Here is a 27,237-nt window from a genome sequence, read left to right on the forward strand (position 1 = left end):
TCTTTCAGGCTTTTCCGATACCTTAGAACTCAATCTTGCTAACGGCTACTCACGGGCACATGTTTAAGCAATGCCGGCTAGAATGCAGTTCTGGGGGAAGAGCTTGGCTGTTCGGGGCGTGCGCTACCTTTTTTTGTAACAGTGAAAGCACCTTCTGTTAGCGAAAACAGGTAACTAATGTAGGTCTTTCATAACAGCGAGGTTTCATAAAGCGAACATTCGAAAAGCGGGGGACCCCTGTATATCCCTATTCACAGCAATTACACCTTTCTTATTCCTGAGTTCTGTTCTGTTCTGTTCGTATGCTCTCACTGGATGAGCCTTCCAAAATTTAAATTTTTCTTATTGTAATTGTGACATTCTCCATAATTAGTAATGCATTTTCGCCAACACTTTTATAGCTCTCTCTGTCACACTGAGCTGCCAGTCCTCCCTTTTTCTCAAACAAGTTTCTGTAAAGGCTTACGGTATTGTAGCCCCATGTACTAATCCAGACTCTGGGCTCAAATGCCTTAATTTGTTGTTAGATTTATCAAAACAGATGATTCAGTTGCCTCCGCTGGTTCCCTCTCCACTATGCTAGTGGATCTCTTCTTCTGATCCTCCAACTTCCCCATCCTTCTTGATTTCTCAAAGTGAAATGCTGTCATCCTAGGAATCAAGAAGATGAGACACTGCTCTTCACAAGGATTTCCCATGCTTAAATCACTGTTATTTTTGATAATCATAAGTTCATTCCCAACATCGCTGGGATTGTGAAACAGGCCCAGCAGAGATTGCACTTTCTGAGGAAGCTTAAGCAAGCAGCACTCCCCACTGACATCTTAACTGCATTCTACAGAGGCGTGGTTGAGAGTGTGCTGACCTTTTGCGTCACAACTTCATACTCCAGCTGCAGTGCTGTCGACAAAAAAGCCTTGCAGAGGGTGGTTAGGGGAGCAGCGAAGGTTATTGGGGTCTCCCTACCTTCTGTCCAAGACCTCTTTCAGAGTCGATGCCTCCAGAAGACACGGTACATCATTAAAGACCCCTCACACCCTCTCCATGAATTGTTTGTTCTTCTGCCATCAGGCAAACGTTACAGGAGCATCAAAACTAAAACCACAAGGCTACTTAACAGCTTCCTCCCACAGGCAGTCAGACTGCTAAATAGCTGCTCTACCTGACTCTGCTTTGGACACTTTTAACTTGCACTGGACACTTAGAACTTGATTTTAACTGACATGTGGCTGTTGTGTTTTACTATCTATTGTTATGTTTATTATTTAGTGTTGCGTTTGTTATGTTATGATTGCACTGCCCCTGAGAAACGCTGTCTCATTCTGCCCTGCAGAGCTGATGCACGGTTAGAATGACAGTTTTTTGACAAAAAACAATAAAGTTTTTTGAATCTTTGAATATCTGGGCACCATTGGTAAGGCCAGCATTTACTTCCATCTCGAGGGAGCGGTGGTGAGCAACCATGTAGAACGACCACAGTCAGACTGATCAAGGTATTCCTACCGTGCTTTCGGTGGGAACTTTCTGGATTTGAGACCAAACAACAATGAAGACCTGACAATAGACTTCCAAGCCACTGTGGTGTACACCTTGGTGAAGGTCCCACTGGTGGCACTGTTTCTCTGCACCTACTTGTCAATGGTGGAAGAAATTGTGGGTACAATAAGTGTTGTTGGAGTTGCCCAGGTAACTAACTGCGCAGTGCACTTTGGTCCTCAATGCAGCCAGCCATTATTTACTGGTGGCAGAGGGAGTAAATGTTTGGAGTGACTGATGCAGTGCTGTTGAAATAAGCTGTTTCATTCTGAATGGTGTAAGGCTATTTGAGAATTGTTGGCACAGCACTCATCCAGATATATTATACTACTGACTTAAACTGTGAAGATGGTGGAAAGCCTTGAGCAGTCAGGTGAATCATATTGAATAAGAGTAAAGCTAAATAAAAATGCCAGTGAAACTTGTATCAAAACAACACAGTGATTATTAAAAAAAACCTTGACCCACACAATAATGCTGTTTAATGAAAAAGGTACATTGATGTATTTGTGCTAATTTAATTTCAATGTTCAAAATTGGGGAAGATCCTTATACCTGAAGAGCAGATTTATTACTTTTCTTGTACAACGGAATAACCTATTTAAGTGGAGTACCTTCACTAAAATTTGGTTCATTATTAATGTGTGTGTTTGCATAGATCTAGGAAGGGATGGCTTTGGTTCCAAGGGCTCCCAGAAGTCTGAATGCATCTCTGACATTCTCTATACTGCTGTGAAGCAAAGGGACCAAGGCTGAGAATTATCTTCCTTTTATTTTCTCCTCATTTACTGAAGAATAATGAATGGCAGATTATTCGATTGAACAGTGAAGAAATTCAATTGCAGTGATTGCTCAGTTGAGTATCCTTCATTAATTTGATTTTGCCACTCTTGCAGTGGTCATGCCTCGCAGCAAGTTTCTAGTTTGATTAGAAATTGCCCTGCAATATGTTAGATCCTAAAAGTGCTGCAATAAACAAGTTTTCTGTTTGAGGACACTAATATGCATTCTTCAATCCAATGGTAAATAACATTTGCTGGGAACACAAGATTGCTCGGTGCTTGCTCTTTGTGTGCTCAGAAGGGCAAGTTGAAAATCATCTCTGGCTTAAAATGATCTGACATATTTAAGTCCTTTTTGCTAGTTTCCATATATATTTTTTAAACTTGAGTTTTTATAAAAAAATGAAGGAACTGGATTTTGTATTCCTGTTGTATTTCCTTTAACAGGCATTCCAGTGTTAATTCATTTAAAAATTTGTCTTTTGAGCATTTCTTATGTTGAATATGTGGTGTATATGAAATATTTCTACCTTCTAACAGTTTTTGTTTCTCTTTGCTCCGTATAGAACCCATGAGGTCACCAAAAAGCCTGAAAATTTCAGAGATATATGCAAGACACCTTGCAGTTGAACTGGATTCTCTGGGCTACAATGTCACACGGTGCCACACGTTCAACATAACTGTGTGTTACCACTATTTCATTGGTCACAACAAAAGCAAAGCTCACTGCATGGAAATGGATCAGAAAGCACCTCATCACATCATTCAGAATTTGCCGCCGTACACAAACATCAACATCAAAATGATTCTGACAAATCCGGAAGGAAGGAAGGAAAGTGAAGAGGTTATCATTCAGACGGATGAAGATGGTAAATATTATAGTTTTTTAAAAAAAATTAATTATTGTCTCTTCCAGCTTTCAGTTGTATGCAATTAATAGAGAACCTAACTAATTTACAGAGGCAGCTTTTTACAGCATTGAGTATTGTCAGTCATATGCACAGGATGGAAACAGGCTCATCTGCTCCAAGCTGAACTCCATCTAAACTCTTCCTGTTAAAATGTGTTTGGCCCATATCCCTCTGAAGTTTAAGCATGGACCCTTTACTTAATGGTATTGGTCCATGGCATTAAAAAAAAGGGTTTCGAGCCTCTGCTGTTCATCTCCTGCCTTCCTGTTTATGCACCTATCCACTCCCTCTGGTAATTTATTCCATATGCTGACCACCCTCAGGATGAAAAATGTGCCCCTCAGAGTCCTGTTGAACTTCTATCCTATCACCCACTAGTTCTTGATTTCCCAACCATGGAGGGAAAAAACTATGCACGTTCACCCTCTCTGTGCCCCTCATTTTATCAACATTTTCTGCCTAAAAATCCTGTTGTGTCCATTAAGCTCTACTTAGTGAGCTTTGAGGTGGCATATCAATAATCATTCTGGAACAAGCTGTGCCAATTTTCTTGAACCAAAATGAATTGCTGGTTTGACGTTGGGATTGGTGATTGGGTGCCTAAGTTTGTGCTGTGTTTTATTCGGGAGGTGTAGTTGAACCCAGAAGGTCAAGATGTTACTGGAGAATTAGAGTGAATGAGTAATGGAGAGATCAGAGATTGAAGCATTCGAAAGGAATGAAAAGGCATTGAAACCTAGAACTGGGGCAAATGGTGTAGCAAAGCATTAGAATTTAATGTTGTGCTAAAGGGATAGAAATGTCAGAGTCTGATGTGGAGTTGGAGCTGAGTAGACAATCTTCAACGTCATGTTCTCTGCATGGGAAGGATTCGAGTGACTTTCTTGAGTCAAGATCAATATGTTGGGTATTGAAAAAGGGATTAGTGCTTGTCCTCTGAGTTGGTAAGAGAGTTGAAACACGCTTTATTTCTTGAGTGAAGATACAGCTAGATTTGGATCATTGTGTGGCAATGAGAGATTCTCTGGGGACCTTGAGGGGGGCTGGGTCTTGAGGCAGAAATGTGAACAATAAGTGAGGGGCATTGCATCCAAAATGAATTCATTCCATGAACCCCTGAAAAAGTTTTCACATCAGGGGTGAGCTGCTCACAGTTGCCAGATATCTGGGGATGTTGAATGTATCGTGCAGCGGAAGAAAAAAATTTTGTCACAAAACTCTGAAGCAAGATGAGTTGCAGATGAACTTCTAGGCTGACATCTTTAGGATGAAATGTAGTTCCTAGATTAATTTCAGTCATCAGTGCATATTATTACTGTTAGGTTGCCTCAGAAAGTTTTACAATTGCAGACAAGAATCAAATTGGCAACATCAAAAATTAAATGATGTGTTCATGCTGAAGTGCAAGAATGTCTAACCATCTCATAAAATAAAGTGAACTATTTATGGGAGTGACAGGAATATTGAAATAGCTCAGCAGGTAGAAACATAGAACATAGAATAGTATAGAATAGTACAGCACAGTACAGGCCCTTCGGCCCACAATGTTGTGCCGACCCTCAAACCCTGCCTCCCATATAACCCCCTACCTTAAATTTCTCCATATACCTGTCTGTTAGTCTCTTAAATTTCGCTAGTTTATCTGCCTCCACCACTGACTCAGGCAGTGCCTTCCACGCACCAACCACTCTCTGATTAAAAAAACCTTCCTCTAATATCCCCCTTGAACTTCCCACCCCTTACCATGTCCTCTTGTATCGAGCAGTGGTACCCTGGGGAAGAGGCGCTGGCTGTCCACTCTATCTATTCCTCTTAATATCTTGTATACCTCTATCATGTCTCCTCTCATCCTCCTTCTCTCCAAAGAGTAAAGCCCTAGTTCCCTTAATCTCTGATCATAATGCATACTCTCTAAACCAGGCAGCATCCTGGTAAATCTCCTCTGTACCCTTTCCGATGCTTCCACATCCTTCCTATTGTGAGGTGACCAGAACTGGACACAGTACTCCAAGTGTGGCCTAACCAGAGTTTTATACAGCTGCATCATTACCTCACGACTCTTAAACTTTATCTCTCAATTTATGAAGGCTAATAACCCATAAGCTTTCTTTACTACCCTATTTCTTAACTACCCTATCTACCTGTGCGGCAACTTTCTGGGATCTGTGGTCATGTACCCCCAGGTCCCTCTGCTCCTCTACACTACCAAGTAACCTACCATTTACTTTGTACTCTGCCTTGGAGTTTGTCCTTCCAAAGTGTACCACCTCATACTTCTCTGGGTTGAACTCCATCTGCCACTTCTCAGCCCACTTCTGCATCCTATCAATGTCTCTCTGCAATCTTCGACAATCCTCTACACTATCCACAACACCACCAACCTTTGTGTCATCTGTGAACTTGCCAACCCGCCCTTCTACCCCCACATCCAGATCATTAATAAAAATCACAAAAAGTAGAAGTCCCAGAACCAATCCTTGTGGGACACCACTAATCACAACCTTCCAACCCGAATGTTAGACACGATCTGCCCTTCACAAAGCCATGCTGACTGTCCCTGATCAGACCATGATTCTCTAAATGTCTGTAGATCCTGTCTCTAAGGATTTTTTCCAACAGCTTTCCCACCACAGACGTAAGGCTCACTGGTCTATAATTACCCGGACTATCCCTACTACCTTTTTTGAACAAGGGGACAACGTTTGCCTCCCTCCAATCCTCCGGTACCATTCCCATGGACAACGAGGACATAAAGATCCTAGCCACAGGCTCAGCAATCTCTTCCCTCACCTTGTGGAGCAGCCTGGGGAATATTCCGTCAGGCCCCGGGGACTTAACCTTCCTAATGTATTTTAACAACTCCAACACCTCCTCACCCTTAATATCAACATGCTCCAGAACATCAACCTCACTCATATTGTCCTCACCATCATCAAGTTCCCTCTCATTGATGAATACCGAAGAGAAGTATTCATTGAGGGCCTCACTCATTTCCACAGCCTCCAGGCACATCTTCCCACCTTTATCTCTAATCAGTCCTACCTTCACTCCTGTCATCCTTTTGTTCTTCACATAATTGAAGAATGCCTTAGGGTTTTCCTTTACCCTACTCGCTAAGGCCTTCTCATGACCCCTTCTTGCTCTCCTCAGCCCCTTCTTAAGCTCCTTTCTTGCTTCCCTCTATTCCTCAATAGACCCATCTGATCCTTGCTTCCTAAACCTCATGTATGCTGCCTTCTTCCACCTGACTAGATTCTCCACCTCACTTGTCACCTATGGTTCCTTCACCCTACCATTCTTTATCTTCCTCACCGGGACAAATTTATTCCTTACATCCTGCAAGAGATCTCTAAACATCGACCACATGTCCATAGTACACTTCCCTGCAAAAACATCAGGTAGGGTGAATATTTAAAAGGTTATCTTGTACAACAGGCAAAATATGCAGTTTATGGCAGGGACTAAAAGTGATTTTAATTTTCCTGAAGTTCAACTGGAGTTGCATCCTTTAACATAGCACCATTCCCACCCCAGCCTTTCTTGTTACTGTAACATCACACACCCAAGCAACATTGATAGAGCACAATCAATGTTGAACAGTTTAACAAAGATGCTGGGGCTGGTGACCAAAACCTTGGTCAAAGAACTGAAATTGGTTTATTCTGTCATAGGTGCCAATGTATTTTGAAAACTTTGTCTTGCATACTGTTCATACAGATCAATTCATTACAACAGTACATTGAGGTAGTACGAGGTAAAACAATAATAGAATGTAGAATGAAATATGCAAAAAAAATGACAGTACAGTTAAACCATATGGTGCAAGTTATAAGGAGGTTGTTTGTAAGGTTAAGAGACTATTGTGTCATTATTAGGGAGTTGTTCAATAGTCTTACAACAATTGGATAGAAGCTGTCTTTGAGCCTGGTGGTACATGTTGTGAGGCAGATTGGTGTATCAACAGTGAGAAAAGTTGCAGATCATGGTTCCTGATAGGGGCGGGAGTCATATTTGTGCTGTAAACTTGTGACAAAGCTGATGGGAGTGGAAGGACTGAAACAGAAGGGGAATTCACTTGGATGTAGAGGTTAAAGCGTTTTCAAGAATTTTCAGAGTTTGGATCATTCACAACCATAAAGAAAAGATAATGTTTTAGTTAATCTATTGATAGTAGTTTTTAAAGGAAAAAATAGAGGCTAAAGAGAGAATGACTGCACTATGATATTTCCACTGCATTTATGTTTCAGATGCTAATGGAATGGAGCATCTGTTTCTTTTAGGATCTTTGATATATAGAAATGGTAAAATGTAAATTGAGCAGAGATTTTTGAAGTTCTTCTTGGATAACCGTTTGGTTTCTTTCTCTGCATAACAAAATCCTTGCTGCATTTTACTGATGTTGCAAAGGCATATTTTGACCCAGTGTTATCTCAAAGTGTATACCTAATGTCTACATGATTCTACCAATTTGCCCTCACTTCCAAAGCTCTAACTTTGCAGGTGATTGTCTCGTGCAGTGTAAACATGGGTGATTGTTTGGGATGTTTCTCTTGTGATCGCAAGACCCTGATGGATAGTGATAATATAAGCTGCTGCAGGCCTGCTTCCCTTGTTTGCAGGTACAAGAGGTGGTGGGGCAGCTGCGTGGACTCGGTCGTAGCAAGTTTGCCTGCTGCTGCAGTCCAGAAGAGGAGGTGCCGGAGGTGGTGTAGCATGGTGTCTGCACTTGGTTGGAGTCTGGCCGCTCCCATCAGTGCTGCCCTCCAGTGTTTGATCAGTGAAATAACAGGCTGGATTGCAGTAGCTGAGCACTGCAGGGAATTGTGCCATCAATTTGCCAGACATGTTGCTCAGGAACTTGGGCTACATATATGATCTTTTGCATTACTTGATTCATATGCTGTCGGCTTCATCTTGGGTACTAGTCTACAAAATATCCAGGACATTTTCAAGGAGTGATGTCTCAGAAAGGCAGCATCCATTATCAAGGACCCGCCAGCACCCAGGGCATGTTGTTTTCTTATTGTTACCACCAGGTAGGGGTTACAGAAGCCTCAGTGATTCTTCGCCTCTGCCATCCAATTCCTGATTGGACATTGAACCCATGAACACTACTTACTTTTTCAATATATATTCTGTTTTTGCTCAATTTTTAATCTATTCAATATACGTATAATGTAATTGATTTACTTATTTATTTTTACTTTCTTCTGTATTATGTATGACATTGAACTGCTGCTGCTAAGTTAACAAATTTCACGTCACATGCCGGTGATAATAAACCTAATTCTGATTCTGTGTTTGTTTTGCACGTTGACCCCCCGAGGTTTGGCTGTAATCAAGATTGGTTGAATGATAATAAAATCTTGGATTTGATTTTGAATTTGAATTTGATTTATCCAATAATCTGTAAAGCAGCGGGACAGTCAACTGCCACTCTTACCTCAAACGAAAGTGATCAAGATGTGTAGTCACTCAGACTTAATTAGAAATTCCAGCCATTTCCTGAGACCAGATGTTGGACCAACTGGTCTATAATTCCCTGGTTTCACTTACTCACCTTTTTTTAAGATACCAGAATGATTATATGCAAATTTCCACTCAAATGAATTTGTAAAAAAAAATTGGAGATTATTGTTGGACATATTTTCGTTTCTTGCTTGCTTCCTTCAAATTGCTGTCATGTGAACCATCTAGCTTTGTGGATGTTTCACTCATAAGTACTTTTGCCGTCTTCCTTATTTTTAATTTGCATAGTGAACATAATTTCTGTTTCAGTATTAATTTTCTTGGGATATCCACCATGCTGTTCTACCTCTCCGTGATAAACACTGGTGTATAACTGTTTATTGGTCATATCCGAATCAGGTGAATTATTGCTGACATATGTCGTGAAATATGTTGTTTTGCAGCAGCAGTGTTGTGCAATTCAAAAATGTTGTTATAAGTTGCAATAATTAAATAAATGATGTGAAAGAGTGATAGGAGTCTGAACCATTTAGAAATCTGATGGCCAAGGGGAAGAACCTGTTCCTAAAATGTTGAGTATGGGTCTTCAGGCTCCTGTACCGTGTTCCTGATGGTAGTAACGACAAGAGGGCATGTCCTGGATGGTGAGGGTCCTTAATAATGGACTTCATCTCTTGAAGATGGCCTTGATGGTGGCAAGCTTGTGCCTGTGATGGAGGATTTATATTTCTAGGATTACATTTGTTAGTTTTTAAAATTACAATACTTCAGTATTAAACAAATTGTTCACTCTATATCAGATAAATATGCTTAAATATACCTGTTTTCATCCGAGAATGCACCAGGAATTGTACTACTTCAAAATTGTGTAATTGATCATAAAGGCTAAAAGTCCATTCTTGCATTGAAATCCCTCCAATGTGATTTAAAGCAATTTCTACACCAGAATGATGATGTGTCAAATCAAGATTTAATCGTGTTCTCCTGGCAGAATGAAATGCACATTTTAAATACTGGATGAGGGTACAAGTGACTGTCTGCAGCCAAATGAATCCTGCACTGGGAAAATTACAGTTTGTTTCAATCAAATGACAACCTGAAACGGCAGACGGTTTTGATGCAATGCATGCAAAATAATGGAGGAACTCAGCAAGTCAGCCAGCATCTATGGAGTCGAATAAACAGTCTACATTTCAGTCCAAGACCTCTCATCTGGACTGGAAAGGAAGAGGTCGCGTGCCAGAATAAGAATATAGGGAGAGGGGAAGGAGTAAGGAGGGAGGGGAGAGAAATTGCTATAAGTTAGGGTAATTGAAGCTTGTGCATCAGATTTGAGGCTATGATAAGTTGCTCCTCCAAGCTGAGTTTAGTCTCATCATGGCAGTAGAGGAATCCGTGACCAGCTGTGGTCAGAATTAGAATGGGAAGTCGACCTGAAATGAGTGGCCACTGGGAGATCGTACCTCTTGTGTCAGATAGAGCATGGATGTTCAACGTAGCAGTCCCCCAATCTGTGTTAGGTCATACTGATGTAGAGGAGGCCGCACAGGAAGCACTGGATACAGCAGATGACCCCAACAGACTCACTGATAACATGTCACCCTCAGCTGGAAGGACTGTTCAGGTCTCTGAATAGCGGAGTAGGAGGAGGATACAACAGATGACCCCAACAGACCAATAGACTCACAGGTGAAGTGTCACCCTCACCTGCAAGGACTATTTGGAGCCCTGAGTGGTAGCGAGGGAGCAGATGTAGGTGTTGGTATGTGTGCATGTGAAGCATAAACTGAAGTCCAAAATGGTTGTCTGTTTCTGGGAATTTGGAAGATGGCATTGAGTGAATTTGCCAGTTTCTATGACCAACAAACAGCAAAAATGGATTAGAGAACACCATCCACCCTGCTCTGCTAGGGGAGAAGCTGATAGCGATGCAGATGGATGCTTTCCTGGTGTCATGGATTCTTGATTACCTGACTGGCAGACCACAGTACGTGTGCTTGCAACACTGTGTGTCTGACAGAGTAATCAGCAGCACTGGGGCTCCACAGGGGACTGTCTTGTCTTCCTTTCTCTTCACCATTTACACCTTGAGCTTCAACTACTGCACAGAGTCTTGTCATCTTCAGAAGTTTTCGGATGACTTTGCCATAGTTGGATGCATCAGCAAGGGAGATGAGGCTGAGTACAGGGCTACGGTAGGAAACTTTGTCACATGGTGTGAGCAGAATTATCTGCAGCTTAATGTGAAAAAGACTAAGGAGCTGGTGGTAGACCTGAGGAGAGCTAAGGCACCGGTGACCCCTGTTCCATCCAGGGGGTCAGTGTGGACATGGTGGAGGATTACAAATACCTGGGGATACGAATTGACAATAAACTGGACTGGCCAAAGAACACTGAGGCTGTCTACAAGAAGGGTCAGAGCCATCTCTATTTCCTGAGGAGACTGAGGTCCTTTAACATCTGCCGGACAATGCTGAGGATGTCCTACGAGTCTGTGGTGGCCAGTGCTATCATGTGTGCTGTTGTGTGCTGGGACAGCAGGCTAAGGGTAACAGACACCAACAGGATCAACAAACTCATTCGTAAGGCCAGTGATGTTGTGGGGATGAAACTGGACTCTCTCACGGTGGTGTCTGAAAAGAGGATGCTGTCTAAGTTGCATGCCATCTTGGTCAATGTCTCCCATCCACTACATAATGTGCTGGGTGGGCACAGGAGTACATTCAGCCAGAGACTCATTCCACCGAGATGCAACACAGAGCGTCATAGGAAGTCATTCCTGCCTGTGGCCATCAAACTTTACAACTCCTCCCTTGGAAGGTCAGACACCCTGAGCCAATAGGCTGGTCCTCGACATTTCATAATTTACTGGCATAATTTACATATTACTATTTAACTATTTATGGTTTTATTACCATTTAATTATTTATGGTGCAACTGTAACGAAAACCAATTTCCCCCGGGATCAATAAAGTATGACTATGACTAAGAATCACAGCATGTGGTTATACTGCAGCAGAGCTTTCAGAAGGTAACATTTATAACTTTCTCTTTTGAGTTTGCTTTTATATCTTGGCGGAGTTGGACTCCAAAGACTTTGGTTTGAATGTTTTTATAAAGAATTCTCAATAAAAACAAAAGGATTGCTTTATCATCCCAGAACAAACCAAGCCAGGACCTTTGGACATCTGGCTCTTGCTATATGTCACTGTTCTGGCCTTTCCACCTAGTGTTACTGTTGCAGATGGAAGGGATTTCTGATACCCTTGCTTGTTCAGCATGCAAGTGACGGCTCAGCTGTTGATAGAGGTCACAAAGTGACAGAGTCAGCAATGACATTTTAAAAGCTAATGAGTTAAATATTTGATAAAAGAAACACAGGAAATTTGTTTTGCAGTGGTCTCTTTCCGCATCAGCGGTAGCATTTAAAAACAGTGAACTAATAAACTATCCTTTCAATCCCTATCACAAAAACAGCCCCTTTGCAATCTTATCCAATTTGACTCACAGTTCATCATCTGATTCTGTTCTGCTCAAGATAACAACCATTTTCCAGACCTCATTGTTGACTTCCTTCAAACCATCCACTTTGAAAGTCAATGTTTTAACTTATTTGTGTCTCTCCATTATCTCACCCATCCACATGTTGCCACCTTCTCTAATCCCCAAGGACACCATTCCTTCATATATGCCTCTTCAGGTGTACCTATATGATTCTGTCCCACCAGTGACCTCATGAACTTTTGACAAATTCTGCTTCTGAAAAACCTCTGTAGTTCTTTTTCAATGTTAACATTTTAATATTAATTTGTTCTTTCAATGCTCACCAATGCCAAATGAGCAATTGAGGGCTGATGAGTAGGATCCTAGTTTGTAATTTGTACCGTACTGGTTTTCATGGAAGATCGTTGGCTTACCTACTCGCAGAAACTGGGTGACTGCATTGGCTTGCTCAGTGCACACTTTCTCTCTCTCAAAAAGACAGTGAAAACTACCAACTATTTTCATAATTTTTAATTTGAGTTTATAAAGCCATGATAGCACTTTAAGGAAGCCATACTGCAGCTTTGTGTGGGCACGTGGTCAAGTGGTTAAGGCATTGGACTAGTGTCTTGAAGGTCAGCTGAGGGAATGTGTTGTGTCCTTGAGCAAGGCACTTAATCACACATTGCTCTGACGACACTGGTGCCAAGCTGTATGGGTCCTAATGCCCTTCCCTTGGACAACATCGGTGTCGTGGAGAGGGGAGACTTGCAGCATGGACAACTGCTGGTCTTCCATACAACCTTGCCCAGGCCTGTGCCCTGGAGAGTGAAGACTTTCCAGGCGCAGATCCATGGTCTCGCAAGATTAACGGATGCCTTTACTGCAGCTATATAAAGCTTTAGTCATCCCACACGTGGAGTATTGTGTGCAATTCTGGTCGTCCCCTTGTAGGAAGGATATGGGGATTGTGGAAAAGGTGCAGATGAACTTTACCAGGACGTTGCCTGGAATAGAGGCTATGAGCTATAGGATACAATGAACAATATTCTCCTTAGAGCATCCGAATCGGAGGGGAGACATGACTGAAGTCTTTATGAGTCTGAATGGCCTGTCCAGTACTGTTAACATTCTAACACAAGTAATACAAGAACAGCAATAGGTGATGCATGTTGGCTCAGCTCTATTATGTTTTTAAAAAATTTCAATCAGTGATGCATTTATTCCCTACCCAGTTAGATCAATTTGATTATGTTCCATAACTGCAAAATTATTTGCTGCATCTTAAGTGTGTATTGATTAGTATTGAAGAGTGGCAGAGTGTCACTACCAAAGGAGGTGTAAGGTGCTCCTTGCCTGTGCTAGCCTGCAGGTCACCCTTGGACAAGGCACAGCAACTGTTTAGCCCCCCTCGATCAGGGTCACGAGAAGCCATTTGGAGAAGGTGGTGGACGGTTGTATTGGCAGCTGGTGCATATCACAAATCCTGTTTATGCGACCACTGACACCAGGCAATCTCCGAAGAATATTGATAAGGGCTGGGTTCACCTGTCTTGTAAAGTCACTGCTGAAAAGAAGGAAATGGCAAACCACTTCTGTAGAAGAATTTGCCAAGAACAATCATGGTCAAAAACTACAATCACCCACGTCATACGACACAGCACATAATGATGATGATTGATTAGAAAGATTTTTAAAGCAGCTTCTGTGTTAAATTGTAATCAAGGTTCTCAAATTGCACAGATTTAAGCATTTGTTTCGGAATGGTGTAAAGAAATGAAAATTTTGGTGACCGAGCGATATTAATGGGTTGAGATTCCACAACTCAATATCGGTGCATTGCTATAAAATTCCTTTGCTGATTTAGTAAAATGATAGGTTCATCTATTTTAAAAGATTCAGTGCTTCCATTGAAATGGTCCACAAAAGAATTTTATGCTAAACTATTAATGAGATTAAACACAGACTCAGGAGCATGAAGAAAGTCTAAAACAAAACTTGGTTCTTCCCTTCCTACCTACTTTTCAATTTCAAACTGAGGCAATTCCATAGGATGCATTAAACAGAGAACCAGCAATTGGGACTCCCATTCATTTTTAAATCTGTAGCTGACGCAATGCCTATTGTGCAATTGTGAATATACCCTCAAAACTAATTATTCTGCCTAAGTGCCAGCCCTTAAGTAAATGTCGATTCTATCTGTCATAACAAAACTGAGATTTAGAATTGTATCTGTTTATTATATACAATTGGAATTTCTTTTCCCAAAATGAAAAGAAGCCCCAGGTCATTACTTATTTTGTAATTATTTCATTCCAGCATAAATTCGATTAAGAAATGCACTAACCATTTTGGTCCATAAAATGCTACTGCAGGTTTCCCCCGCCATCCGAAGGTAGAGCATTCCTATGAAACGGTTCGTAAGCCCGAATGTCATAAAGTGAAGAAGCAATTACCATTTATTTATATGGGAAAAATTTGTGAGCGTTGGCAGACCCAAAAATAACCTACCAAGTCATGCCAAATAACACATAAAACCTAAAATAACAGTAACATATAGTAAAAGCAGGAATGATATGATAAATACACAGCCTATATAAAGTAGAAGTACTTTTCTGCAATCATTGTTGCACTGTTCTCCGTAGCGAAAATCTCACGCAAGCACTCTCGGCAAAACCACTCTCCAGTAACCTTTAAGCTATGAAGCTGCCAAATCATACCAAATAATGCATAAAAATACACAGCCTATATAAAGTAGAAATAATGTATGTACAGTGTAGTATCACTTATGGGAATCAGGAAGGCAGCACCGAGCACACTGATGATGGTGTGTTAGGCTGAGTTGTCGGAAGTTGGGGTGGTGCAGTGGCCCCCACCCTCTGGGCAGCGAACTGATACCGATCCGCGAAGAATGCAGCGGTACAACGGTGGCCAGGACTCACCCAGCACATCTTTAAGAAAAAAGCCAAAATAAACAAGCTAATTAATTAGGTGCCGCCCAGCAGGTAAATATCAGCCCAGATCAGAGGCGACGCAATCGGCAATCGGTTCTGATCTGGGCTGACATTTACGTGCCGGGCGGCACCTAATTAATTTGCTTGTTTATTTCGGCTTTTTTCTTAAAGACGTGCTGGGTGCGTCCTGGCCACCGCTGCATTCTCCACGAACCGGCTACCGCTGCATTCTCCGTGGCAATGTATCGGTCCGCGGCCCGGTGTTTGGGGTGGTGGGACACTGAGATGTCATCTCATCGTCATCTGTTTCCATCAGGGAGGCAGGTCATCTTCTTCTATGTCTGCCTGCCTCGATGTCGAAGGTCGAAGTTCGTCATCTGCTGTGGCTGATGTGGAAGGCTTGCTTGACTGCTTAGCCTCGCACATTTTTAGATCATACAGTTCTTTGTAAGCACTCAAACCATCTTACAAATATGCCCTAATCCGATGTACCCTTTCAAAATTAAAGTCGTACTTTATCATTGCAGTGAAAATCTCACGCAGTTGCTTCACTTTCAGTTCCTGGATGACTTCACTTTCGGTCAGTTCGCTACTGCATTCGGTTTCGATTGTTATCCTTTCCTCTTCCAATTGCATCAGCTCTTCATCTATCAGCTCTTGGTCATGGGATGCAAAAACCTCTTCAACATCATCTTCGTCAACTTCCACAAGCCAAGCTCACGTTGTCCTTACTTCGTTCACCACGATCGAAACGCTGAATTATGTCTAGTTTTATGCTAAGTGTAACACCCTTACGAGCTCTTTTAGGCTTAATACTACTACGGCGACTCAGGTTCAATTCCCGCTGCTGCCTGTAAGAAGTCTAATTAATTAATTAATTGGAATAGGCTCTTCTGGGTTTTTGAGCAGCACCACCAGCAACCCACCAATTTAACCCTAGCCTACTTACAGGATAATCTACAAAGTCTGATTAACCGCCTAACTGTTGTGTCTTTGGGCTGTGGGAGGAAGCTGGAGCTCCCGGAGGAAACCTAAACGTTCACAAGGAGGACATACAAATTCCTTCCCAATGACATTGGTATTCAACTCCAATCTCTGGCGCCCCGAACTGTAACAGCATCGCATTAGCCGCTACGCTATCATGGCGCCCAAAGGGAGTACGTACATACTCTCATGACCATGTTGTTTTCCTCCAGTTGTTTCGATTTTTTTCTCCACCTTCCAAAGAAGTACCACTTACTAGGTTAATTGATGACGTGGGTGTAATTAAGAAATGTGGGCTAATTGGGCCAAAAAGGTCCAGTACCATAAACAATTAAATAAATGTGCTAAAACTATGATTGCCACAATTTACCAGTCCTGATGTTAAAGTGACCTTTGAACCATAGAACCATAAAACAGTACAGCACAGAAAACAGGCCATTCGGCCCTTCTAGTGTGTGCCAAAACTTTATTCCGCTAGTCCCATTGACCTGCACCCAGTCCATAACCCTCCAGACCTCTCCCATCCAGGTATCTGTCCAATTTATTCTTAGAACTTAAGAGTGAGCCTGCATTTACCACGTCAGATGGCAGCTTGTTCCACACTCACGCCACTCTCTGAGTGAAGAAGTTCCCCCTTAACCTTTCCCTTTTCACCCTAAAGCCATATCCTCTCGTATTTATCTCTCCTAACCTAAGTGGAAAGAGCCTACTCGTATTTACTCTGTCTATACCCCTCATAATTTTGTAAACCTCTATCAAATCCCTCCTCATTCTTCTATGCTGCAAGGAATAAAGTCCTAACCTGTTCAATCTTTCCCTGTAATTCAACTCCTGAAGACCCGGCAACATCCTAGTAAATTTTCTCTGCACTCTTTCAATCTTACTGATATCCTTCCTATAGTTAGGTGAACAGAACTGCACACAATGGTCACCTAACTATATTTGGTCTGTGTGTGTGTGTGTTCTTGGCCCATATTACAAAGACACTGCAATTAACTATGCAGTTATTTCTACACATGTCCCTCCTAAATGGCTAAACATTTTGTCTAAAGGACTATGCGCAACTTTGAAATAGGGCTGAATTACACTAATTATACCATTGACACATTTCGGTCTTCGATATTCTATCTGTATTGCAAGCCTTATGGGGAATATTGTCCAGACATAAATAAGTAAGAAGTAGTATAAAGTTCTCACTTGGACTATAGTGATTCCATGATCAACATGCAGTGTAGAGACATTTCACTGAATGATGCATTTATTTTGATCCATAGGTATTATGTTTAATTCAGTACTTAAGGTACTGTAATTCATGTTTTTCATATTATGGTGCTGATTATAACAAAATCCATTTTGTTGACCATCAGAAATATTTAACTCACTTTGCCAGATCTCGACAGGTCTCTCACATCTCCAAAGTTGCGAATTGCAGCCAGCAGCTTGCTCAGTCCAGTATACGTCAAATACCAAGATTAACTTCAAAGATTAGCTTCATTTGTCACATGTGCATCAAAACACAGACTGAAATGCATAATTTTGTGTCAGTGATCAACACATCCGAGAACATTTGGGGCAATCCACAGGTATCCCCATGCTTCCAATGCCAACATAGCTTGTCCACAGCTTACTAATCCTAACCCCTTGGAAAGTGGGGGGGAAACCGGAACATCTGGAAGAAACACACGTGGTCACAGGGAGAACTGAAAACTCCTTACGGACAATGATGAGAATTGATCTCCGATCTGTTTTACAGCTGACTTTGTAAAGTTCAAGTTAAAATTTATAGTCATCTGACTGTACATACATGCAATCAATTGAAACAATCTTCCTCCAGACCATGGTGCACCCACAAGACATATTGCATACAGTACATAAACCAAGAATTACCATAAATAAGTTAATAAAACATAATTCAAAATGCATGTATAGGTAAATTGTTAATGTATAGTAAACAGCTTGCTGCCCTAGTGATGGGACCTCGGTGGTGGCAAGATATTCATTATTCTCACTACCTGAGGGAAGAAGCTGTGACCAGTCTGGCAGTCCTAGTCCTGATGCTCCTGTACCCCCTTCCTGAGAGTAGTGGGTCAAAGAGATTGTGGGATGGGTGGTAGGGATCCTCAACAATGCTTTGGGCCTTTCATCTGGATATTGCCATGCTACAGTGCCACCTGTTCAGGCTACTGTTCTGCCCGTTTGTTTGGATTCTTCTGTATAAACCTGAATCTGTCCACCATTTCATTGCAAGAAGAGTTGGATGCTTTGTCAGAGACTCACTGGTAGACCTATTTTATCAACCATACTTTCTACCTCAGCAACCAATCAGGTATAGTAACATCTTCATTAGTGTGTATCTTCTTTGTTCGAAATTCCCAGCTGGATTCCAGGAGAAAATTCTTCCTTCCATTGCTTTCACTCATTTGGCAAAAAACTTGCTGCAGGATCCAGCTGTGGGCTTGTTTTTGGTTTGCCGCATCGTCTCTCTGTCCAGTGAGTGAAAAAAATTAGTCTTCCATTTCTAGGTACTCAGCCATGTGTCTATGTCATTGAGTTTATATCGATCTTGTATTGAGCCACATTATTCTTAGTAATCCTGCCTTGGCTGGGTCCAGTAATCACGGTGGTATAGTGTTTGCACAACGCTTCACAGTACCAGTGATCCGGGTTCAATTCCTGCCGCTGCCTGTAAAGAATTTGTATGTTCACTCCATGACCATGTGGGTTTCCTCCCACGTTTCAAAGACGTATCGATTGATTGATTCATTGGTCATAGTAAATTGTCCCGCGATTAGGCTAGGGTTAAATCGGGGGTTGCTGGGTGGCACAGCTTGAAGAGTGAGAAGGGGCTATTCTGTGCTGCATCTCAATAAATAAATAAATAAATAACAGCTTCTGAGCCGACCAGATTCAGAGGCAGCACATTCTGCTCTCAGACGCCTGCATTTGCTGTACCAGTTTTTCTTAACAACAAAGCTTTCTTTATCACACGCTATGGGTTCTGGTTGATGTATGTTGAAAGATGTTTCGAGCCACAGGCCTGTGGTGCTGTTGATACCTTTCTTGGAACGTACATATATCTTGATGTTGAATGTTACATATTGTTACCATGCCGATACATAAAATGGCTGGGTCAGTGGAATGAGGCATTTGGGAAGTTGAAAAATATAGAGAGTGAATTTTCAAGCAGAGCTGTTAAAATAAATCATGACTTTGCTCTTTTTAACGTTCAGTAGCATTTGATTTTAATTCACCCAAGCCTTTTATAGCTTTTGGCTGACACAAACATTTGAAACACAAGTAGAATGGAGAGGGAAGTAAGGTCCATTGTCAATAAAGATTACCTGGATGGGGCTGAAGAAATAGGGTGATTTGTTGGGTCAGAAATAAATAATAGTTACTGCAATTGCTGTCAAACATTGGTTATATAAAACATTGGTTTTGTGTTCAAGCAACACACACGAAATGCAGGAGGAAGTCAGCAGGCCAGGCAGCATCTATGGAAAAGAGTAAACATTTGGCGTTTTGGGACCAGATGCTTCATCAGGACTGGAGTAAGGTGGGGAAAGGGGAGGGAGAAACACAAGGTAGTAAGTGATTGTTGAAACTGGGAGATGGGAAGGGGTGAAGTAAAGAGCTGGGAAGTCAATTGGTGAAAGAGATAAAGGGACTGAGAAGGGGGGAATCTGACAGAAGAGGACAGAAAGCCATGGAAGAAAGGGAAGGGAGAGGAACACCAGGGGAAGTGATGGATAGGTAAGGAGATAAGGTGAGAGAGGGAAATGGGGATTGGTGAAGGAGAGTGGGGGCCATTAGCAGAAGTTCAAGAAATTGATGTTCATTCCATCAGGTTGGAGGCTACCCAAACAGAATTTAAGGTGTCGTGCCTCCAACCTGGGTGTGGCCTCGCAGCAGCAGACGAGGCTATAAACTGACAAAGACTGAACAATCGGAGCAGAGGAGTTTCAGGGCCCATCCGCTGAAACCGAAAGCAAGGTCAGGTCCATCTAGGTGCCAGTCGGAAACACGGCAACGGTGCCCAGGCCCAGAGCGTGTCACTGCAGCGGAGCGACCCAATGTTTGGACAGTTCAATCGCCAGGCCGGATGGATTGGAAAGATGACCGGAGGCAGGGACATGTTGGGCCAGTACTGCTCGCTACTCCCTAACATTTTTCTCCACTGTGTGATGAGCTGAGGGTGTGGGCCTGCTCTGGCTGTTCTGGGCTTCGTGTCTATGGACTCACTTTTGTTCTGAATGCTGTTTGCTTGCTTTTATTGTTTGCACAATTTTTTTCTCTCTCTCTCTGCGCGTTCAGTATTGTTGATCTTTTTTAATGGGTTCTTTTCAGTTTCTTGATTTGTGGCTGCCTGTAAGGAGACAAATCTCAAGGATGTTTGAAAGTTTGGTTGATCGCCAGGCTTGGCAAAATGTTTGCAGACATTTCAGCTCCAACTAAGAAACAATTATCAGGTGCAGTTGTGGATGTTGTCTTCTCAGAATGCCAGTTTATATACTCCTCTGGGGTTTGAATAGATATTGATTAGATGTCATGATCTGGTTGGCCGGTTGAAAACGCTGTGAAAAGTTTATCAGTAAATGTATAATGATATATAATGTTTATGTACTTTGAATCAGAACCAGGTTTATTATCATCATTGCCATGAAATTTGTTAACTTAGCAGCAGCAGTTCAATACAATACATAATAGAGAAGAAGAAAAAACACAATAAATAAGTAAATCAATTGACAGTATATGTATATTGAATAGACTAAAATCATGCAAAAACAAAAATAATGTATATTAAAAAAGTGAGGTAGTGTTCATGGGTTCAATGTCCATTTAAGAAACGGATGGCGGAGGGGAAGAAGCTGTTCCTGAATCGCTGAGTGTGTGCCTTCAGGCTTCTGTAGCTGTTGCCTGATAAGGGCATGCCCTTCATAATTGATGCTGCCTTTCGGAGACACCACTTCTTGAAGATGTCCTGGGTACTTTGTAGGCTATAATCCAAGATGAAACTGATTAGATTTACAACCTTCTGCAGCTTCTTTCAGTCCTGTGCAGTAGCCTCCCCATACCAGGCAGTGATGTAGCCTGTCAGAATGCTCTCCATGGTACATCTATAGAAGTTCTTGAGTGTATTTATTGACATACTAAATCTCTTCAAATTCCTAATGAAATATAGTCACTGTCTTGCCTTCGTTATAACTGCATCGATATGCTGGGACCAGGTTAGGTCTTGACACCCAGGAACTTGAAGCTATTCACTCTCTCCACTTCTGATCCCTCTATGAGGATTAGTTTGTGTTCCTTCGTCTTACCCTTCCTGAAGTCCACAGTCAGCTCTTTCATCTTACTGATGTTGAGTGCCAGGTTGTTGCTGCGACACCACTTCACTGGTTGGCATATCTCACTCCTGTACGCCCTCTCATCACCGCCTGAGATTCTACCAACAATGGTTGTATCATCAGCAAATCTATAGATGGTATTTGAGCCATGCCTAACCACATGTGTATATAGAGAGTAGATCAGTGGGCTAAGCACACACCCCGAGGTGCACTAGTGTTGATTGTCAGCGAGGAGAATATATTTTCACCCATCCTGTGCAGACTGAGGTCTTCCGGTTAGGAAGTTGGGGATCCAATTGCAGAAGGAAGTACAGGGGCCCAGGTTCTGTAACTTCTCAATCAAGATTATGGGAATGATGGTATTAAATGCTGAGCTGTAGTCAATGAACAGCATCCTGACATAGGTGTTTGTGTTGTCCAGGTAGTCTAAAGCCATGTGAAGAGCAATGGAGATTGTGTCTGCTGTTGACGTATTGTGGTGATAGGCATATTGCAATGGGTCCAGGTCCTTGCTGAGGCAGGAGTTCAGCCTAGTCAACTCCTGATGATAAATGTACTTTGAACTTCTGTATCCTGAGTCCTGATTTATCTTCTGATACCTAAAGCTTTTCTGCCATCTGCAAGGCACACATCATGGATCAAAGATCCTTGACAAACCGGGATGAGTGTGGCTCCTGCAACTCTCAAATAACGGCACTGTTCAGGCCCATGAGACCATAAGGCCCATCGAGTCTGTTCTGCTATTTCATCGTGTCTGATCCGTCTCTCCTCTCAGCCCCAATCTCCTGTCTGTTTGATTGCCATTTCCCCCTACCATTCCAAACATTCATTCCCTCCACGACTAGTTATAGTTCGTACAATCTGCAAAATACACTATGATTACACATATATGTAGCAAAGACCTCAAACAGCTGACCTTTACCACCACGAGTCCTGATGATCTGAAAGAGTGTTGTTGTTCCTTGCTTCCTAAAAGTTGGAATTCCGTATCCACCTGCATTGTAGGGAATACCGTCACCAGAAAGATTACAGTGGTTTTCTATCTTGTAGGTTTTCTGTGTTCTATGTTCTATGGCGAAGGCAGTTCATCACCACTTCTTCAAGGGTGGTTAGGGGTGAGTTAGTAAATACTGACCTTTCTAGCCTCACTCAGATCTCAAAAGTAGTGAAAGACAATACAGCTTGACTTACCTTGGATGTAGACACAAAGAGAAGGGTAGATATATCAAGGGTAGAGGCCTTCAGGCTTGCAGAACATGCCCACAGCTGCCTCATTGGTTATTCTCAAACTTAGAGTGAAGGGAGATGGGCCTGAATAAAATTAATGTTCTAGAAGCAGAAGATAGGTTGTGGCCTGACTGGAAACAAAAACAGTGTAAATGGGGTTAAGGCACTTTGAATTTGAGTACTTAACTTAGCTGCTCTGCCATTTTATCATCCATTTATCCTCTCAGACCCAATCTTCTACCTGTTTGTTTACCATTTCCCCCTACCATCCTAAGCATTCATTCCCTCCAGAGAGGCCAACATGCTTGGCTTTGCACACTTAAGATCACTTGCCATGCTGTCCTACGCCCTCGCTTTGGAAAGTCCAATCACCTGGCTGCACTTCCACTCCCGGCGTTCTGGCAATGACTAAAGACTGCAGCAGCAGTGATGAGGACCAAAAAGGTCTGGTTAAGACACATAGAAAACTGCTTTGAGTTGATGGACTGAACAATATTCAGGGATACATCTTCGAGTCTGAATGAATATGCCACAATTGTCACCGACTTCATCAAGACCTGTGTGGGATGAGTGTCTGAGAACTTGCTGAACATGCTCAAACTAAAAGTTGTGGATGAACCAGGAGATTCATAGTCTGCTGAGGGTTAGATCGGTGGTGTTCAAGACTGCTGATCCAGAATGAGACAAGAGGTTCAAGCATGACCTTTGGAAGGCTATTTTAAGGGAGAAAAAAAAGACAATTCCAGTTGAGGTTGGAGACAGAATTGGATGCACGACAGCTCTGGCAGGATTTGCAGGCCATTACTTCCTGTAAGGCAAAACCTAACATCATAAATGGCTGTGATTCTTCTCTCCCAGACGAGCTCAGTGCCTTTTATGCACTTTCTCTACTCCCACAATAGTGCGGCTAGGCACAGCTCAAGCTCCATTTATAAATTTTTTGACGACACTACTATTGCTGGCATAATTAGAGAAATGCGACACGGAGGTATCCGGGAGCCGGTTGAGTGGTATCGCAGCAACAACCTTCCACTCAGCTTCAGTAAGACCAAGGAATTGATTGTGGGCTTCAAGAAGGGGAAGTCGAGGGGACACATGCCAGTCCTCATCGAAGAATCAAGTGGAAAGGGTGAGCATTTTCAAGTTCCTGGGTATCAACACATCTGAGGATTTATCATGGACCCAACATATTGATGCATTTACAAAGAAGGCAAAACAGTAGCTACATTTCATTTGGAGTTTGAGAATTGGTATGTCACCAAAGACACTTGCAAACATCTGCAGGTATACCATGGAGAACATTCTAACTGGTTGCATCACTGTGTGGTATGGAGAGGCCACTGCACAGGATTGAAAGAAGCTTCAGAAAACTATAAACTCAACCAGCTCCGTCATAGGTACCAACCTCCCCAACACTGAGGACACCTTCAAAAGGCGATGCCTCAAAAATGCAGTATCTATCATTAAAGGACCCTCATCACCCAGGACATGCCTTCTTGTCATTGCTACCGTCGAGGAGGTACAGAGGCCTGAAGACACACGTTCAACATTTCAGGAACAGCTTCTTCCCCTCTACCAGCATATTTCTGAATGGACAATGAACACTCCCTCAGTATTTCTCTCCCTCTTTTTGCACTACTTATTGAATTTAATTTTCAATATATATTTCTTATTCTAATTTATAGTTATTATTATGTATTGCAAAGTGCTGTTGTCACAGAACAACAAATTTCATGACCCATGCCAGTGATACTAAACTTGATTCTAATTCTGATTCAAAGTGAAATAAATCCTTGGATTTCATTTTTTTTGTTGAAAACAGGATTTTACAAAATGTTTATAAATGCCAAGAAGTCCTGAATTGAAAATACATAGAAGTGACTAAGTTAAAATAATTGTCTTGCTGAAAGACTTTTTCACAGACTGTTTGTAAACTGTGTGTTATCTTTTGAGCATTTATCAATATACAGTATTTTTATCTCTGGAAGGATTTTGATTGGTTAGCTGGAGTAAATTATTACTTGTGAGCTATGCTCATGGCAAGATTCTTGAATGTTGCAGTGAAGTGGTTGCCCTGCGTCACTTTAAGCAGGTGGTGACTCTTTGTGTGAGCCTGGGTAGAAATGTGTAGCCATGGGTCCTATCAAAACTGAGCTGGACTCTGTCAGATGCGCAATGCATTTTCAGCAAGAGCAAATAGAAAACACAAGAACTTGAGCTCTTTCCATTGTGGTTTCCTCCCCTCTTATCATGCTCAACTCCCCTATCCCAAGGTTATTGAGACTAATTGTGCATTCCAGGCAGCCCTGTGCAATGTCCAGAAAATCACACAAACCTAGATCTGCCTTTTCTGCTCCAGTATCCCACTAAGAACATCTGTCCGCTGAGCTGCTTACTTGCACATTTACAGACATAAATCCATATCAGGAATTTACAACCTTAAATCTTACATTGCACACTGAATGGCAATTCAGAACGTACACACAGTGACCACTTTATTAGGTACCTCCTTTATCTAATAAAGTGGCCACTGAGTGGATGTTCGTGGTCTTCTACTGCTGCAGCCCATCCACTACAAAGTTTGACATGTTGTACGTTCAGAGATGCTCTTCTACACACCTCCATTGTACCAAGATTCAGGATCAGTGTTGTTTTATGTCATTTCCAGTACACAAGCAGAATGGAAAATGAAATAATTGTTAACAAGCAAGAGAAGATCTGCAGATGCTGGAAATCCAAGCAACACACACAAAAAATGCTGGAGGAACTCAGCAGGCCAGGCAGCATCTATGCAAAAGCGTGCACTTGATGTTTTGGGTCAAGACCCTTCCCGAAGGGAAGATTTAAACTTCTTCAGCGTAGGTACCCCTGGGAGAGACTTCGCAGTGTTAGTAATCCAATCATAAACGAGTGAAAATCTGCAGATGCTGGAATCCAGATAGTTGTTACTCTGGATCCAGTGCAGCACACAAAAAAAACACAAGGTTATTTAAGTTACTGTTGCCTCTCTGTCATCTTCAGTCAGTCTGATCTCTCTCATTAACAAGGCGTTTTCACCTACAGAACTACCATTTTCTAGATTACCCATAAAAGTTGCTGGTGAACGCAGCAGGCCAGGCAGCATCTCTAGGAAGAGGGACAGTCGACGTTTCAGGCCGAGACCCTTTGTCAGGACTAACAGAAAGAAGAGCTAGTAAGAGGGTTGAAAGTTGGAGGGGGAGGGGGAGATCCAAAATGATAGGAGAAGACAGGAGGAGGAGGGATGGAGCCAAGAGCTGGACAGGTGATTGGCAAAAGGGATATGAGAGGATCATGGGACAGGAGGCCTCGGGAGAAAGAAAAGGGGGAGGGGAAGCCCAGAGGATGTGCAAGGGGTATAGTGAGAGGGACAGAGGGAGAAAAAGGAGAGAGAGAAAAAGAATGTGTGTATATAAATAAATAAATAACGGATGGGGTACGAGGGGGAGGTGGGGCATTAGCGGAAGTTTGAGAAGTCAATGCCAATCAACTGTCTAGCTCTTGGCTCCATCCTTCCCCCTCCTGTCTTCTCCTATCATTTTGGATCTCCCCCTCCCCCTCCCACTTTCAAATCTCTTACTAGCTCTTCTTTCAGTTAGTCCTGACGAAGGATCTCGGCCCGAAACGTCGACTGTACTTCTTCCTAGAGATGCTGCCTGGCCTGCTGCATTCACCAGCAACTTTTATGTGTGTTGCTTGAAATTCCAGCATCTGCAGATTTCTTCGTGTTTGGATTTTCTGGATTACTTTTGTTTTTCACACCATTCTCTGTAAACTCCAGAGACTGACGTGTATGGAAATCCCAGGAGATCAGCAGATTCTGAGATACTCAAACCAACACGTCTGTCACCAACAATCCTTCCATGGTCACATTTCTTCCCCATTCTGATGTTTGGTCTGGACAGCAACTAAATCTCTTGACCTTGTCTGCATGTTTTTATGCATTAAGTTACTGCCACATGATTGGCTGATTAAATATTTGCATTAGCAAACAAGTACCTAATGAACTGGCCACTTTGTATTGTTGCTAAATTTTGAGTCTGTCCTCCTTCAGACCAAACTGCAGCTTCTTGCTATTTTATTGGAAATCACAGCTACTTATTCAGTTTCTTCGGTTCCTCCCCGACAAGCGCATGTCAAAGGCACTCACGCCTAAATATATCAGCTGCTAATTTATTTATTGTTTGATACAATCACTAAATGTGATGCAAATATTTAAACCTGTGTGAACAATGCAGCCCACTCTCACATTTAACTTACATTATGTATTATTAGTGTTGAATTTAATTCTAGACTGAATGAAAGTAAAACAATTCAGTTTTACAGAATAGAGCAAATCAGGTTGAGATTTTAATTTGATTTTTGAGTTAAATCTGTGCTGAGAAAAAGGCGAAATGTACAAAATGAAATAGCTGAATTATTATGGACCTATAATAATTCGAAATGTACTGTAGGATAATGGCACATTGATTTTTGGTAACTAAATGTAGATTATTTCTCAATAAACTTGGCATGATTATAAAGCAAT

The 27,237-nt window shown here is 42.0% G+C and overlaps 1 protein-coding gene across 6 annotated transcripts in view; it reads left to right on the plus strand.

The window, feature by feature from the left end:
* The window catches only part of ptprk (protein tyrosine phosphatase receptor type K), a 687,062-nt gene that overhangs the window by 490,729 nt on the left and 169,096 nt on the right, over positions 1-27,237 (plus strand). For all 6 annotated transcript variants that reach the window (XM_072251546.1, XM_072251545.1, XM_072251547.1 and 3 more), the window contains one exon: positions 2,885-3,187. In XM_072251546.1, coding sequence (XP_072107647.1) covers positions 2,885-3,187 — 303 coding nt within the window. The remainder of the gene's footprint in view (positions 1-2,884; positions 3,188-27,237) is intronic.

This window comes from Mobula birostris, chromosome 2 (genome assembly GCF_030028105.1).
Source record: "Mobula birostris isolate sMobBir1 chromosome 2, sMobBir1.hap1, whole genome shotgun sequence".
NCBI lineage: Eukaryota > Metazoa > Chordata > Chondrichthyes > Myliobatiformes > Myliobatidae > Mobula > Mobula birostris.